Source organism: Cajanus cajan, chromosome 9 (genome assembly GCF_000230855.2).
Source record: "Cajanus cajan strain Asha chromosome 9, NIPB_CcT2T_4, whole genome shotgun sequence".
NCBI lineage: Eukaryota > Viridiplantae > Streptophyta > Magnoliopsida > Fabales > Fabaceae > Cajanus > Cajanus cajan.
The window spans coordinates 4,507,420-4,524,410 of NC_138525.1; the positions used below are offsets into that span (position 1 = coordinate 4,507,420).

The 16,991-nt window shown below is 31.9% G+C and overlaps 2 protein-coding genes across 3 annotated transcripts; one reads left to right on the forward strand and one right to left on the reverse strand.

The window, feature by feature from the left end:
• The first annotated feature begins 3,517 nt into the window (after window positions 1–3,517).
• On the forward strand, window positions 3,518–9,611 carry LOC109792420 (Leucine-rich repeat protein kinase family protein). Of its 2 annotated transcripts, none has more exons than XM_020351835.3 (5): window positions 3,518–3,880; window positions 4,290–5,207; window positions 6,811–8,322; window positions 8,672–9,257; window positions 9,376–9,611. In XM_020351835.3, the coding sequence occupies exons 1-5, from the start codon at window positions 3,610–3,612 to the stop codon at window positions 9,392–9,394; spliced, it is 3,306 nt and encodes a 1,101-aa protein (XP_020207424.1). In that variant the 5' UTR covers window positions 3,518–3,609; the 3' UTR covers window positions 9,395–9,611. The 2 variants fall into 2 exon arrangements, with proteins under 2 accessions (XP_020207424.1, XP_020207430.1); XM_020351841.3 differs by having other exon boundaries at window positions 3,739–3,880; window positions 4,280–5,207.
• A 3,881-nt stretch (window positions 9,612–13,492) lies between these two features.
• LOC109795089 (thaumatin-like protein 1b) lies at window positions 13,493–15,446 on the reverse strand. Its single transcript, XM_020354503.3, has 3 exons — window positions 15,195–15,446; window positions 14,851–15,108; window positions 13,493–14,707 (listed from the first exon to the last, which is right to left on the reverse strand). The coding sequence occupies exons 1-3, from the start codon at window positions 15,244–15,246 to the stop codon at window positions 14,280–14,282; spliced, it is 738 nt and encodes a 245-aa protein (XP_020210092.1). The 5' UTR covers window positions 15,247–15,446; the 3' UTR covers window positions 13,493–14,279.
• Window positions 15,447–16,991: the final 1,545 nt, after the last annotated feature.

The following is a 16,991-nucleotide window of genomic DNA, read 5'->3' on the forward strand; positions in this document are numbered from 1 at the left end:
TTTGGATGAAAACTCATTTTTTGGGGTTTTCGGTTTTTTTTTGGTGAAATTTGGGATTTTCATTGTTTATGGTTGCATGTGGGTAAAGCTAGGATTTTTGGGTTGTTTAATAAAAATGTGATGTTTTGGGCCGATTGCATGTGTTTGGAAAGCTGATTTGGTGCAGGTTTGGAAGAGATTTTTGAAGTTTGAGGGTTGCTGCTAGGTATCACGCCGGGCGCAGTTCTTTACGCCGGGCGCGTGACCATTAGAGGGCTCCATTGGGCAAGCCCGCCAGGCGTAGTGGTGTATGCGTTGGGCGAGCTTGAGGGTGTGAGCCTCTAGATGGCCCTCGCCGGGCGTGGTTGGACCGCGCTGGACGCGATATCAGTAAGTGACATTGCTTGGGGATTTCTGGTGTGGCGCTTGGCGTGACCTTGTCTCACTGGGCGTGGAGACTCCTTGGGAGTCTCTGTCAGAGGTGGCGCCGGGCGCAATTTATATTGCGCCGGGCGTGAGACTTTGGGGAAGTCTCTGCTTACCCTGCGTTGAACGAGGGTTTGCACGCCAGGCGTGTGAGACCTTCTAAGGTCTCTGCCTCCTAGCACGCCGGGCGCAATGGGAATTGTGCCGGGCGCGCTAAGCCCTGGTGCTCTCTAGTTGTGCCACGCCGGGCACGACCATGAGCGCGCCGGGCGCGGACATGATATTTGATGTTAAGCTGTTATGTGTAGAAATGTGCTGATAGATATGTTGTGCTGAGCTGTAGTTGTTAAATATTATTGTACTGACTAGTTGATAATGCTGAATTATGATGTTGAGCTGTAATTGATGAATATGTCGTGCTGTTAGACGTTATTGCTGATTAAGGATGTTTAGGCTGTGCTGAGAGCTGTGTTAGCTGTGTTGTAAGTTGTTTTAGGTGCTTAGGTTGATTGGTGTTGTTTGGGTGGGTAATTTGACAAGATGGATGAGTTGTAAACAAGGTGGATGAGCCGTATTATGTGTTGAATATGTTGTATGTGGTATATGTTGTTAATGATGTAATGCTGAGCTGTGCTGTATAATGCCAATGCTGAATTTTGTTGTGAGCCGAGCTGAATTATATGCTGATTTATGCTGTTAATGATGAATGTTGTTGAGTTGAGTGATGATTTTGATGTGTTGTGAAATGTTTATGCTGCATTATTGATGCTAAGCTGTAATAGATGTATATTGTCGTGCTGAGCTAGGCTGTTATTGATGATTTTCATGTTGAATTAAAATATTGTTGCCCTATAGACTGTTGAGCTGAGTTGTGAGTAGTAAGCTGTGTTGTATACTACTTAGCTGTGCTGGATGCTGATATTAATGTGCTGCGCTGAGCTGTTGTAGGCCGTAAGGCTGAGCTGTTGTAGGCCGTGAGGCTGAGTTGTTGTAGGCCGTAAGGCTGAGTTGTTATAGGTCGTAAGGCTGAGTTGTTGTAGGCCGTAAGGCTGAGTTGTTGTAGGCCGTAAGGCTGAGTTGTTGATCACTAAGATTAGAGGAGATGTTTTCGAAACTCCTCATCCCATTTTGTGGATTGAGTGGCTGTGGTGCTCTTAGAGCCCAATTTGTTGAAAACCCTCCCTGGAAAGCTGATCCTTGGAGTGGTAACTTGCTGTTCTCCTCTAGGTTCTTAGTGATCCCGTGTGTGGGCAAGGTCGAGGCACACGTGTACAAAGCGATCACGGTATAGGGGCCAGGTCGAGCTATACCGCTTATAAGCGACCAATACTAACTTATATGCGTGACGACGCATTGTATGTTTACTGTTGTTTACCGCTGTGTACTACTGTTCTCTGCTGTTATTGCTGAATGATGTGAAAGGTGTGCTGTTATATATATTAAGCTGATGTTGTTAAGATGATTGATGTGCTGATAGCTGTAGCTGTTTATTATTCATATATTTATATGTGTGTGTTGTTTCTTTCACTAGCTTACCCTTTGTTGTTTCCATGTGGTTTGGATTGCGATGATTATACTATGTATGGGAGCAGGACAGCGTTAGGTTGGTGTTTGCTGAGGAGAGTCTGCAGCTAGCAGATGGAGTTTTATTCTTTTGATGTATTTAGCTACTTAGTTAGCATTTGCTGGATGTATTTTGTACGCTTTGATTCTAGACAGATTTGGACCTTGTATATATATATATATATATATATATATATATATATATATATATATATATATTCTAGATCCTATATGTATATACTTGTTCGTTTCTGTGTAGTATTCTGGTGTGCTGTGTTGTGTGTATTAACCAGGCGGGTCGTTACAAGAAACGCTTGCAACTTGTTGATTTTATATTGTTCTAGTTGAATTCTATTTCATTGCTGAATTACTAAATTGTGTTGTTGATTTGAGTTAATATTAGAGTTTTGTTGTTCTCAAAGCATTTTGAAGTAAAATTTATGATTCTAATCAATTGTAGGTTGCAAGCTATGATTAAGAAACTAAAATTATAACTTAAAAGACAAAAATCTCAAAATTTTAAACAATTACATGTAATTGAATACAGATATTCTAACCTCATCCCTAAATTGTATAAACTATCATCTAACACTTCTGTTAATTACAATAAGTTATCTTACTTTACTTAATTACATAAAAACTATATTTTACCTATACAACTACACAACTCATTAAATTCAAATGATTATTAACCAAAATCACCTCAAATAAAAAGACTAGTGAAAAAAATTATAAAGAAGCACATATTATGAGAATATTCGGATCCAAATTTAGAAATATTTTTAAAATATTTTTACTAAAAAATACTATTTATTTTAGTAAAGAAATTCTAAAAACGCTTATAATTTATATCCAAATAGATCCTATATCGTAAAATTTTTTTTATACATTTTCTTTGTTAACAATTATAATAATTTTCATAACTATTTGAGATAAACAAAAATTATATAATAAAAATATAATTAAAATTTATAAATATTTTACAATTGTTTGAGATAAAGAGTTTGATTGAATATAAACTATAAATATTTTTAAGAATTTCTCTACGAAAAATAAAGAATGTTTTTTTTAGTAAAATAATTTTTGAAAGTATTTATAACTCAAACACACTTAAAAGATGAGTCTGAGCTATTTTTTTATAAGTCTGTTTGTTAAAAAAATCACACATGAAAAAGAAAAAAAATGCACTACCGAGACTGGAGAAGCTTAGGAATGTTGAAAATGGCAAAACGCGTTTTTGCATTGGGATGCTTTGGAAGATAAACATAGAAATTTAGTTTACCAAAGTCAAAGGTGTAGCTAACGTAGCTTATTATCTGGGGACAACCAGTGACGTCGTCTTAAAAGTCTCTCTCACAAACCTTTTTTCCACTAAAAGTTACATTTTGCATCACTTTTTTCTTTTGGGTGCTTTTATTTTTTATTTTTTACACATTTACATCACTCAAGAGTGATAAGAATACATGTATAATAATAAGATAGAAAACGTGAAAAAAAAACCCAGAAAAAATGTTATATAAAAAGAATAGTAAGAATTATATAACTCTTTTTCATACATAAAATTTTCCTGTAATTTGTAAATGATTTTGCTAATCATGACATGATAAAACAGCAGCCTACCTACCATGTTTCTCACAGTTAATGTCTCCCTCACTCATTCTTCTGCTTCTTCTTCTTCTATCACTCTATTCTGCTTCTACCCTTCTCTCAAAATCAAAACTTTTTAATCATTTCTTTGCCACACATTCCACCTTACTCGCCTCCTTGTTCAGATTTATAAGCTCCTCAACTCAGAACCATTTTTTTTTTCCTTTTCTTACGGGGGTTCCCTTGTTCCTTCTACTAACATTGTTGCTTCTGTTGTTACGCGTATATGCTTCATTACTCAACTCTAGTTCTTGTGAATTAAGAGGTAAGCATGCTTCATTGTTTTTCCTCTTTTGCATTTTTGGTTGGGGGGGGGGGGGGGGGGTGGTATGATTGTGTAGCAAGAACATTAGGCTTAGGCTTCTTGTTTAATGATTAGTACAATTATTGTTAGAGATGAACCTAAGTCTTTTTTTTTTTTTTTTTTTTTTTTTTTTTTTTTTTTTCATTTTCTACTTGAGATTTGTAATTTTTATGGAAACAAGAAGTGATATTCTGGGTGCATTGTTGACATTTTGGCCTATGTATGTATGTGCATTACATTATAGAACAATATGCTCCAAGGTTAATCTCTAGCCTTGAAATTTTTGTTATACACTTGCCCCTTTGCTCTCGTTTACAATGTGGCACATTCATTTAGTCATAGATGTTTGTGTTATTGAAGCTTGGATTAGGAGCTACAAGGAAAGGCATGCAGGTTATCTGGTTGATGTTATTGTTGTTGGTGGCTATTGCATTGGGGAATTCAGACATTGATGCACTCCTTGAGTTGAAGAAGAGTATACAGAATGACCCTTCTGAATTAGTTGTTAATTCTTGGGATTCAAGGTCTTTAGATTCCGATGGATGTCCTCGGAACTGGTATGGGATATTGTGTAGTGAAGGTAGTGTTACATCAATCACTCTGGATAATGCTGGTTTGGTTGGTGAGTTTAATTTCCTTGCAATTAGTGGCCTTACAATGCTTAGCAATTTGTCAGTTGTGAACAACCAGTTCACAGGAGATCTCTTGCATATTGCTACAATGGAATCACTTGAATATCTTGATTTGTCCCTCAACAAGTTTAATGGGCCGTTACTCACTAACTTAGTTCAATTGCGCAAGTTAGCATATTTGAATCTTTCTTCAAATGAACTTGGAGGTACTCTTCCTATTGAGTTTCACAAACTTGAGCAGTTGAAGTATTTAGACTTGCACATGAACAACTTTTCTGGGGATATTATGCATATCTTTTCTCAGATGGGAAGTGTGATATATGTTGACTTGAGCAGCAATAGATTTTCTGGTACACTGGATTTGGGAATTGCAAATGACTCATTTCTCTCCTCAATCCAACATTTAAATGTTAGCCATAATTCCTTGAGTGGTGAGTTATTTGCTCATGATGGTATGCCATACCTTGACAATTTAGAGGTCTTGGATGCTAGTAGTAATCAGTTAGAGGGTAATATACCTTCCTTCACGTTTGTGGTATCTCTGCGGATTCTTCGACTTGCATCCAACCAGTTGACTGGTTTACTGCCAGAAGCTTTATTGAAGGAAAGTTCAATGATGTTGTCTGAACTGGATCTTAGTCAAAACAAGCTTGAAGGTACCTTCTAGGTTTCTAGTATGCATATCTAAACCGTAGATGCAATTGAAATCTCTAGTCTACTCCCTTTTTGTTGCTATTAGTTTTGCTAACTTATTCATAAATGATGTTTTAGGTATGAAAACTACTGTCAATAACCCATATATCAGGCTTAGTTACTGGAATGTGAAACTGCAACTTTCATTCCGATGTCCTTTTCTGCTATTTTAGTTATTTTAGAATTTAGATAGACCCTTTGGGGAGTTTTCTTCTGTGGAATAAATAAGATACTTTTCACATCCTCTATCAGAAGAAAGATTGTAGAAGAAAGTACTATATGGTCATCAATCTGAAATGGAAGCCTATTCTTGATCAATATTGACTGAAATAAAATTATTTTATAAATTTCTTTCCTATATATGAAATATTAGAGTACTCAAATTAAAGAAAATCTTAGTATTTATCTGGTTTGAAGTTTATCTACCATGGTTCAACATATTGAATCATTGATGGATAGATTATATTGGTTAAAATAATTTTTTAGTCCCTATAGTTTTACTATTTTTACCTTTTAGTCTTTATAGTTTAAAATAGACATTTTTAGTCATTGTATTTATCTTTATTAATCTTTTTTAGTTTCTATAGTTTAAGATATATTTTTTTAGTCTCTATACTTACCATTTTTTTAATCTTTTTTAATTCCTATAGTTATTTTTTTTAATATCATCTCTTTTGTGTTGATGTGGTAGAAGTCTTCAATCTTGTGAAGGTAAAAAAAAAAGTTGTCTCAACAATAGACGTTGCAAGTGAGAGTAAAAAAGAGACACAAAGTGTTGAGTATCTAATTCAGGATAATTCTAGCAAAATTAATTTGATATAAGATACACAAAGTTGAATTAATATTTTTGTCATATCAACACAAAAAAGACAATGTTACAAAAAAAATTAATTACAAGAACTAAAAAGATTTGAAAGTTGCAAGTATTGAGATTTAAATAATCTATCTTAAACTATAGAAACTAAAATGGATTAAAAAAGATAAGTATAAAGACTAAAAAAAATTATTTTTAAATTATAGGATCCAAAAGATAATGTAAGCGAAACTATAAGGACTAAAACATATTTAACCAATTATATTTCAAACATAACTTTGTAAGCCAACTAAGTACTAACAAAGGCTGCATTGAAATCCAAACACAATAAGGAAGAAAACGTAATTGATGTTATATCTTCTTAAGGAGTCTTTTGGATGGTATGCAACTGTTAGCAGACCTTTAGATCTTGGCAAAAAATCCTTATGTGGTAATTTATATCTGAAAGGAAGTTGGTGTCCAAGTTATACAGTTTTTATGTATTCTTCCCTTAATCCTTATAGAGGCCATTTAGTTTTTTTATATAGAAACATTATGGGAAGTGCTTTCAAAATCTGTCCCGAATTATGCTACATGTGACAAACAATCTATTCTGCACTTAGAAATAGTGGTTACTTTGTCCCGTCTCTCCCCAATTATTAGCATTTAACTTATTCATCAATTTTAGTCTTAGTATCATAAAATCACATATGAGTTGGGTTCAAAATATAACTTACACGTTTCTTCTTTTACAATTTAAACTTTCGTTGTAGGTCCCATCGGAATTATTACTTCGGTGACTCTGAGGAAGCTTAATTTATCTTCAAACAAATTGTCTGGCCCCTTACCTCTCAGGGTAGGCCACTGTGCCATCATAGATTTGAGTAATAATACACTATCAGGTAATTTCTCAAGGATCCGGTATTGGGGTAACTATGTGGAAGTTGTTCAGCTAAGTATCAACTCATTGAGAGGAATGCTGCCAAATGAAACTTCTCAATTTTTAAGGTTAACTGCACTTAAGGTATCCAATAACTCATTGGATGGCTTTCTCCCACCAATCTTGGGAACATATCCAGAACTAAAAGAGATTGATCTTAGCCTCAACCAGCTTTCTGGGTTCCTACTACCAAGCTTTTTCACCTCAACCAAATTGATTAATCTTAACCTCTCCAACAATAAATTTTCTGGATCAATTCCTATTCAATTTCAGCCTCCAACTGATCCATTAGTTTCTGCTGAAAATTTTAGTCTGGTGTCTCTTGATCTTTCACACAATAACTTGAGTGGAATTCTTCCTTCAGATATGAGTAGGCTTCACAATTTGGCGTATCTCAATCTATGCAGCAACAAATTGGAAGGTACTATTCCTGATGACCTTCCAGATGAGTTGAGAGTGTTGAATGTGTCCTTTAATAATCTTTCTGGTGTTGTACCACAAAACTTAAAGCAGTTTCCTGAATCAGCATTTCATCCAGGAAATACTATGCTGATTTTTCCTAATTCACAATTTGCACCGAAAGATAGTTCCAACCTAGGTTTGAGGGAGCATTGGTTACATAAGAAATCTGCAGCTAGGATTTCCCTGATTGCATGTTTGGTTGCTGGTGCTTTTGTGATGGCTCTCGCAGGTATAATAATTTATTACAGGGTTCATCATAAAAAAGAAAGGACTTCTAAACAAAATGAAGCAAGAGGCATCCCCCAAGAGAGTACTATAGAGGCACCTTACAGAAATCTGGAAGCATTACAACCATCTCAAAGGGGGTCTGCTGATGATTCAAGGAACATTCATCCAATGGTACAGAAGCCAATAGATCTCGGCCATAGTGAATTAGTTAAGCATGAGGAAGGAACATCTTCCCCAATGTCTATTTTGTCGCCTTCAAATCCTTCATCTTCTAAAAGCCATCAGTTTGAAAATCCTGGTTCCCTCAGAGTATCCTCTCCTGATAAACTGATTGGAGACTTGCATATATTTGATGGATCCTTGGTGCTAACTGCTGAAGAACTTTCATGTGCTCCAGCAGAAGTTATTGGCAGGAGCTGTCATGGAACACTCTACAAAGCTACACTTGACTCTGGTCATGCATTGGCTGTCAAATGGTTAAGAGATGGAATAACTAAAGGAAAAAAAGAGTTGGCAAGGGAAATAAAGAAACTTGGGACTATCAAGCATCCAAACCTGGTTTCTATTCAGGGTTACTACCTGGGGCCAAAGGAACATGAGAAACTGATCATATCAAATTACATGAATGCACAATCTTTGGACATTTATCTCCATGGTAAGATTATGGCTCCATGTTTGGTTGCAGCATAAAACATAGAATTTGTTTGGATAAGTTTCTCAAAAAGCACTTCTAGGAGACAAAAATAAGAAGAAAAATTGAAATAAGCTTCTACATAAACTAAAACTAGCTTATGAATGAGTTAAAAATAAGATTTTTAAAAAATTAATAGGAGAGAGTTTCTACAAATTAAACTTATGTATAAGCTAATTCCAGCTTATAGAAAAGCTTATTTTATTTTTCCTTTATAGTTCTCTCTCTTGGAAGTGCTTCTAGAGAAATTTATCCAAACACACGTTTGGCCTTTTCCGTTGTAATACTTCTAATTCATTCTATTTTCCTGCAGAGGCAGAAAAAAGAAATCTGCATCCTTTGTACCTTGATGAAAGGCTCAGGGTGGCTATAGAGGTGGCTAGATGTCTGCATTACCTTCATGAAGAGAAAGCCATGCCTCATGGCAACCTCAAATCCACAAACATTTTGCTACAAACTCCCAACAGAAATGTCCTCCTAACTGACTACAGCCTGCACAGGATACTCACTGCTGCTGGTACAGCTGAGCAAGTTCTGAATGCCGGGGCACTCGGCTACCGGCCTCCTGAGTTCACCAAATCAAGCAAACCATGCCCTTCTTTGACAAGTGATGTCTATGCATTTGGAGTGGTCTTGTTGGAGCTCCTAACAGGAAGAAACTCTGGAGAAATAGTTTCTGGAATTCCAGGAGTGGTTGACCTCACAGACTGGGTGAGGTTCTTAGCTGAACAAGACCGTTCTAGCCACTGCTTTGATAGGTCTCTAGTGGACAAGCATAATGGAGAAAGAGCATCAAGAATTCTTGATGAGATGCTAAAGGTGGCTTTGAGATGCATCCTTCCAGCATCTGACAGGCCTGACATGAAAACTGTCTTTGATGATCTCACAACAATAATAAGGTAGAGTTGCTGATATCATATCATAGCCTTAAGTTAACCACTAACATCATCATTATCCATAGTTGTGTTTGCTTAAGTTGTTTTTCAAGTCTGTTAAATTTTGGTCCCTTGATGACAGCTCTGCACAGGCATTATAACAAGTCAGGATAAGAAATGAAATTCTTTATCAAAGGAAAGTCATTCTTTTCAACCCTTCAATGGGCAGGTTGTATATTGATGTTTTTTGAAGTGCTGTTTCGTGTAATAATTGATCTTGCTAGACTTTAATCCACCGTTTTGTCATCACTGTAATCAATGGAATAATGCAATGATCTAAAGTAAACTGGCTGCATCTTTTATTGCCTGTTTTTCTTCCTTTCACGCTATGGAATTGATTTAAAATGGTTGGTACATGTATATTTTACAACCTTATGTTATGGTAATGGTAACAAGTTTAGTCTGAAGTATTTGAAATAACACTTGAATTAACTGTTGATTTGAGGAGCACTGACAATCGCAAAATCTGAGAATCCAAATTTGAAATGTGAATAAGATCTTATTTTCACACGCACAGGGGGGCAAATCGATAGATTTGAACTACAACGGGCTCACAAAGTCCATTCTTACATGCACGAGCTCACCACCCATTACTTGTCTCTTTGGAAATGTAAGGAGCACTTTGATATAAAAAGGTTCAAGCAATGTAGGACTATTTTCTTTTGAAGTATCATATATGTGCAACATTAACTTAGCAATGTTCTTAAAAAAAAATTAAACAATGAAGCTCTTTTTAGTATTTGGTCAACATAAAAGTCGTATGTTTCAATAACACTTGAATTAAATTAGTAGAGTTTTAATATAAGATTATGCTATATTATTTAAATTCTTAATCACTAGGCTGATTTATTTATTATTTATTTTTGTTGCTGAATACCACTAGACTAATTTTGGTGGGGCTTTATAAAAATTTAAATACATTTTTTGTTTCTTTAATTTGTATTATCCATGCTTTTGGTCTCTTAAACAAGGTACTTTTGTTTGAAATCGTTAAAATGAACTTAATTTAAAATTCACTCATATCCAATCAGATTCAAGTTAAATTTTGCACTAAATGAGAGAAAAGTTAAATTTAAATCTTTCCTATTTTTATTAATTTTCAAATGAAAATTTATTTCAAAATTAAATTAATTCCTAACAGTGTACTTGGATATGTTTAGCATTATTTAAAAATTAATTAAAACTGAGTTGAATTAAACAACAATCAAATTAATGATTTGCACATGTATAAAACAAGTTTGATTTCCATTAATGGGTAAGAATTCAAAATGGGCCTAAAGGGACGGGTCAATTCATTTACGTGATGATGGGTCATTGGAGCATTGAGTTGGACCAAACCATGCAGGTTGAGAGTCCCAGGAACATGAAGCCCTGCAAAAACATGCATTTATATTTGTATACAACAATGTTTTTATATTACTTTTAAAATAATTACTTTTAAGTCAACAAATTTAACATAAATAAGATTTATTTACTATGTTTACTATTTTTATGTTGACACAGGCCTCCCTAACTTCCTTGAGTTGTGATTCTCTCCACTTTGTGATGAAACCAGTGATGCTACATTTGGTCAGATTTAGATTCTCTCATGCCACTTTTGTAAAACCTCAATTTTAAATTAAAAATAACAAAAGACAAAATTTAAGTAATAATAAATAAATGAGATTTTGATAACAAACTTTTTTTTATTTTATTTTATATTTTTTTTATGAAGAGAGAATCCAAATAATAATCAAGATTCAGATAATTCATTCCCACATTTGATCATTTTGGTGAATTGAAAAGGCAGAATAATCTGCTTTTGGTAAGTCAATCATTATGGCTTCTCATGATTCTCGTTTATTTGTTGTGACTGTTTTATTAATACAAGACTTAAATTTGTTTATTCTATGTAAAATGTGGTAATTTTTATTTTATATTTTAAAATTTATAATTATTTTATAAAATAAATAAATTTTAGTTTTATTTCTTATAAAATTTTTATTTTAATTTTTATTCTTTCTAAAGTTTAAGTCATCATTGTTAATCTTTAATGACAATTTTAAAGTAAATAAATAATGTATTTTAAAATAATTTAGAGATAGTACTTAATGAAATGGTATTACAAACATTTGTGAGTGTTAGATCGAATGATCAATAAACCTTCTAATTAATAACACATAAATAATAACAATATTACACAGTCGAAAGGACTAAAAATAATAAGTCTAAATTTTAAAAGATAAAAATAAATAAATTTTTATAACACAAAATAAAAATTTATTATTTTACATAAATTAAAAAAAATTAATAAAAAAGTATTTTATTGACTATGTTTATTATTTTTGAATATTGTGAAACTGCAACCTCTCCTCTCTTATATCAGAAATGATTGGTTGACTAGTGTATGTTTATCTATTAATAAATATTAGTAAAGTTAAGACACTTTGTGTTTCTATATATTTTATTTAAATAAAATATAAAATAACTAAGATAAAAAATAAATGATAAGTAACCAAAAATTAAAAAAATACAGATAAAATGTTAAGATAAAAAAAAAATCACTTATTATTATAGAGAAAGAATCATAGTTGATTTATAATGATAGAATTCTAGTGAATAGAAACTAAAATTAAATAACAAAATAATCAAAAGAGATAATTATGATATATTAAAGAGTAAAATTGAATTGAAAATTTAAAATTAAAATTATGTATTATTTTATATATTGTTATAGATAATTAAAAAAATTAAAGATAATACGATCGAGGGTACTCTTGGTTAAAAATTAATAAGACAATATAGTTGATTTATAAAAAAAATGAAAGATTATGCAGGATAGAATATTCAAACCTCAAATGTGACATCAGAAATTTTGTGGGAATTAGTGAAATTGGTCATAATTTTAAGTCTCATGAATTGAGATATGAGACTATTAAATATAATTTGTGAAGCTGACAAATGGGAAGTTCATTAGTGCCCAAAAGTGACATGAAGCAGCAAATGGCCGGCGTTGGTCCATTTCAATTTCCTCCCATAATTTTGTCAAAAAGGATTTTTTACATCTACGACCGTATTTATTTTTTAAATCAACTCTAATATATAAAATATAAAAATTTATTTCATGTGAAAATGTTTGTAGAAAATTTTGAAATATTTTTTATTTTATTTTAATTTTAATTTTTATGAATCAAATTTTAATATTTTAAAATAAATTATCAATAAATAACATAATATTATATTATAATATAAAATATTTATCATAAATCTAAAATATATTTTATATATTTTAAATATCTATCTATATAAATTTTAAATATGATTTATATATTCAAACATAATATTTATTCGTCTATAATTTATTATAAATTTTAATTATATATAATAAATATTTAACTTGTACATAGACAAAAATACTAGTAAAAAGAAAAGAAAAGTGAGGTTAATAATAAACTTTTGAGCAGATATATATAATTGTAACGTGTAAGAGTTGATTTTAAAAACAAAAAATTTGCTGGGAGGATTAAGGTTTTCAATTTATCAACTTGATCACTTTGATTTGCTAAAAAATAAGTTGAAAGTGGGTCAAGACTATAAGATTTAAATAAAATAGTACTATTAATTTTTATATTTTTAAATTTATGTTTGATTTTATATTATATATATATATATATATATATATATATATATATATTCGAATTTCAATGTTTTCATTGTTAAAAAAAAATTAAGCTTAACTTAATCATTCCAATACCATTGACCAAATAATTACATCCTAAACTTGTATGTGTTGGAGAGTAATATATTGAATGTGATATTTTCTAATGTAGAATTATAATAGTGCTAGGTTAGAATATATGACTTCATGTATGGATTTATCTTCAATTTTTTAAAATAAACTGATTGTATTGAACATGAACTTCCTGTATCATCATGCACTTGATAAACTAATGCACAACTATACACTTTATTAAAGAGAGAGTAAAATAAATAGAATGAAGAAAATAAGAAATAGACATAAAAATGGATATAGGGATAAATAAACTGACGAGGATATAATAGAAAAAAGTACAACTAATTAATTTAATCTAAAGTCAACAAATTTATTAGTGTAAAAAACCTTAAGTAGCTTTTATTCATTGACAGAGAGAGTACATTAATTCAAAACATTAAAGGCTATTAATAATCTCATCTCACACTTGTATTTATTTTTCTTTTTTTTTTGGTAAAAATAGGAAAGATTACAAAAATAGTCGCAATGAGAATTGAACCTAGATCCTCATGCTTCTAACTATCTTAACCCTTCCCCACCCAACCCTAGTGCTTGTATTTATTTTCTTTGTTAATTGTAAAATTTAATATATATTTTATTATACATATAATATTTCTCTCTCACACAATTTTTTTTATTTAAAAAAGCGCTATTTTTTTCTTTAATTTTAACTTGCTTTTAAAAGGCTTAGCTAATTATCTCAAAAAAAATTTCAGCAATAATAAATATACTCTTGGAACTTTAAACATTTCATATATTATATAATATTATGTTACATGTTCGATTTTTATTATATTTAAAAAATTTCGACACAATTACAATTACAATATTATAAATGAAATTAATTTTTCACCGGTGAATCGAAGATATTGATGATATGATTAAAAAAAACATATTCACTTTTTTATTATTATCATTTTTCAACTTTTTCTGATATTTTCAAATAAATAACTTCTTAAAAACACACAAACAAACAATCCTTGAACCAATCTAACATACTAGACCTCACTCTCTTTGATTAATATTATAGCAAAATATATGTTTGAAGTATACTAAAACAAGTACTCAACGTAGCTTTGAATAATATTCTGTAGAGAAATGTAAATTTCGTAATCAATTAATCGCATACTTTTGGTAATTATTTAAGAAATTTCACTTTGCAACTTCTCTCAAACATTACAAAGTTACAAACATTGCATCATAAGCACCAAAGTTAAACTAACTAATTAACAGAATCATGGACAGAAAGTGACGACATAGTTAGGGCTCCCAGAACATGTAAAAGTGCTGGTTTTATCATCATAGGCATAGCTATAAGCCTGAGGGCACTGCTTCTTGAAAATTCTGGAATAGTCAGTGGGTTGGCAAGTCTGAGGGCCACCAAACTCACCCTGGCAACAGTACTGTGGAGTGTTGAATGCCACACACGCACTCTTGCAAGCAATCACACTTCCATCACCACCCTTCACAGCCAAATTCGGTGGACATGCAGCATTCACATTGCTAGGGCAACTAGTAGTGGTGCACCTAACACCACCACCACCTTGTGGGGCCACTGAGAGTGGCAAGTTGAAGCCATCAACCAGGCTTGTGTCAAAAAAATCTTGGCCTTTGGCATCTGAGGCCAGTGTTAGTTCCACTAGAGATGCTGGTGCCACTGCACCTGCACAGTCACAGATCCAAGACCTTGAGTCAGTGACAAACGGGTTCAAATATATATAAAATAAAGAAAGAAAAATATACAAATTTAAATATATTTTTTTTCTTTCAAATTGAGGGAGTGTTAATTGGTGACTATGTAGGTACCTGCACCATTGCATGGGATTTGGCCAGAGGCACAATCAGCAGTGGCACATGTGAATTTCCCTGAAGGGTCTTTGAAGCAGTGAGTTCTTCCCCAGAATCTACCAGACCATCCTTGTGGAGCATCCAAGGAAAATGAAGCCTTTGAAGGGAGTTCGAAGCCTGTTGATGATAACTGTGGTTTGCCTGCAGCAGTTAGGGTTCCGGGCCAGACTGTGTATGGACAATTGTTTGTGAATGTGAATGTGACTGAGTATGCCCCTGTAATGTACAACAATATTTTGTTATTAGGGTTTATTGCAATTTCATTTGTAATGGTAATTAAAGAGAGCAGAAAGAGAATGTGCCTGAGGCATAGAGGCTTAGGAGAGTGAGGGTTAGCAGTGCTTGAGCTTCCATGGATGATTTTTCACCAACTTCTCGGGTTGTGATCCTCTATGTAACGATGGGAGATGTGGTGTTATATAGGTGCAAGCTAGAGAAGAATCTATATATGTTTGGTAAATTGCATTGCTTATGACTAAGAAGACTAATAATTACGTTAATTTTTGCAAAATTATATTTTTATATTAACGAACATAAAAGGTAGAGAATAGAAAATTAATTAATAGATGAGATTTTGTTTATCAATTTTAGATTTTTTAATTACTAATTACAAGTATGATTTTTATATATAAAATCTATATTTATCATCGTGAGTGTGTATAAATAGTAAAAAATTTGGTCCTAATTTATGTTTTTTATGATATTTAATTTGACATTTGTTAGGATTATCGAAATCTTATTTTGATGAAAAAATATATTTAAAGAAATATTTTAATACTAGAGCTAAAATTTTTCTAATGAGTCTCTCAATTTAACAAGTAAAATCTTGTATCAAACGAAATATTATTAAATTTTAACTAATTATTAAATGGATAATATATAGTGTTTGTCTAATGATTTACAATATATCATTGACTTTTTATTTAATAGTCATTAGAGATGTTATCTTTTATCTACCATCTTTAATCATAAAAAAAAAAACGTCTAAAGTTTATATTTTTTTTATTTTAGAGAATTCATATTTTTTCATTTTAAATAGGAAATATTTTTTTATGTTTTTATTTATCAAAAATTATAATGACAACTTCAGGAATTAAATTTAAAATCCTATACATTTTATTCGAAACCTTTCTCTTTTTTTTTTCTAAATCTTTATCATTTATTAATTTTTATTTTCTTTTATGAAAGTATTTTAAACGATATTATGTTTACTATTTTTAAATATTGCAAATGTCAAATACCTCCTGTATTGGGGATGAATTGATTAAGGAAAAAATACTATTTTGGTCTCTTATAATATTTTAAAATTTTAATTTAGTCTTACCTTAATTTTTTGTTTCAATTTGGTCCCCAATAAGTTAAATCACTGCAATGTCGGACTTTCAGTCCAAATTTCTTAAATGAAATTAACTATTGGTCACGTGAATGTCACGTAGATGCGTAGGTGGTAAGATCCCACGTCTTCCTCCTCCTCCTTCTTTAATGCATCTGGAACGGCTCGTTCTAAAACCAGAATGGTCGTTCTGGTTGCACTATTTGTGTGTTAATTTTGCATCTGGAACGGGCCGTTCCATATGCAAAATTAACACACAAATAGTGTAATCAAAATGGCCCGTTTTGGTTTCAGAACGAGCCGTGATCTGGTCCCAGAACACTAACCCCAAACGATCAATGATTATAATTCACGTCCGTGATTTAAAATCACGATTGTGAATTGTTCAAGGAAAAAAAATTCAAGGTACAAAACATTTCAAACACTGAATTAGATAATATTGTCAATTGGGGATTGATAACTTCAATTGCTAAACATTTGGGCTATACACCATTTCTGGACCAATTACAGGATATAGAAATTCCTAGAAGTATTAATTGTAATAGTTGTTATGCAATGCAGTGTATCACTAAGGACACTAAGGACAATGGTGACAGGTTTTATTTCATTGTTAGTCGTGAATCACTTACTATCAAATCGGCACTATATAGTCGAGAATGAAACGACATGGTTTTATTTCCCTCCTCAATAATTTATTTGAACTTCTTAATATATGTTTTGTTATGAATTTTTGTTTGTAGTCTCTGAACCATATTTCAGTCTTTAA

Bases quoted from the DNA above. Each gene is read 5' to 3' on its own strand.
- LOC109792420 (XM_020351835.3), top strand. From the start codon at position 3,610: ATGTCTCCCTCACTCATTCTTCTGCTTCTTCTTCTTCTATCACTCTAT. The intron at 5,208-6,810 runs GTACCTTCTAGG...CTTTCGTTGTAG, and splicing joins TAGTCAAAACAAGCTTGAAG to GTCCCATCGGAATTATTACT. The intron at 8,323-8,671 runs GTAAGATTATGG...ATTTTCCTGCAG, and splicing joins TTTGGACATTTATCTCCATG to AGGCAGAAAAAAGAAATCTG.
- LOC109795089 (XM_020354503.3), bottom strand. From the start codon at position 15,246: ATGGAAGCTCAAGCACTGCTAACCCTCACTCTCCTAAGCCTCTATGCC. The intron at 15,109-15,194 runs GCACATTCTCTT...TGTACATTACAG, and splicing joins CCTAAGCCTCTATGCCTCAG to GGGCATACTCAGTCACATTC. The intron at 14,708-14,850 runs GTACCTACATAG...GTGACTGTGCAG, and splicing joins AATCCCATGCAATGGTGCAG to GTGCAGTGGCACCAGCATCT.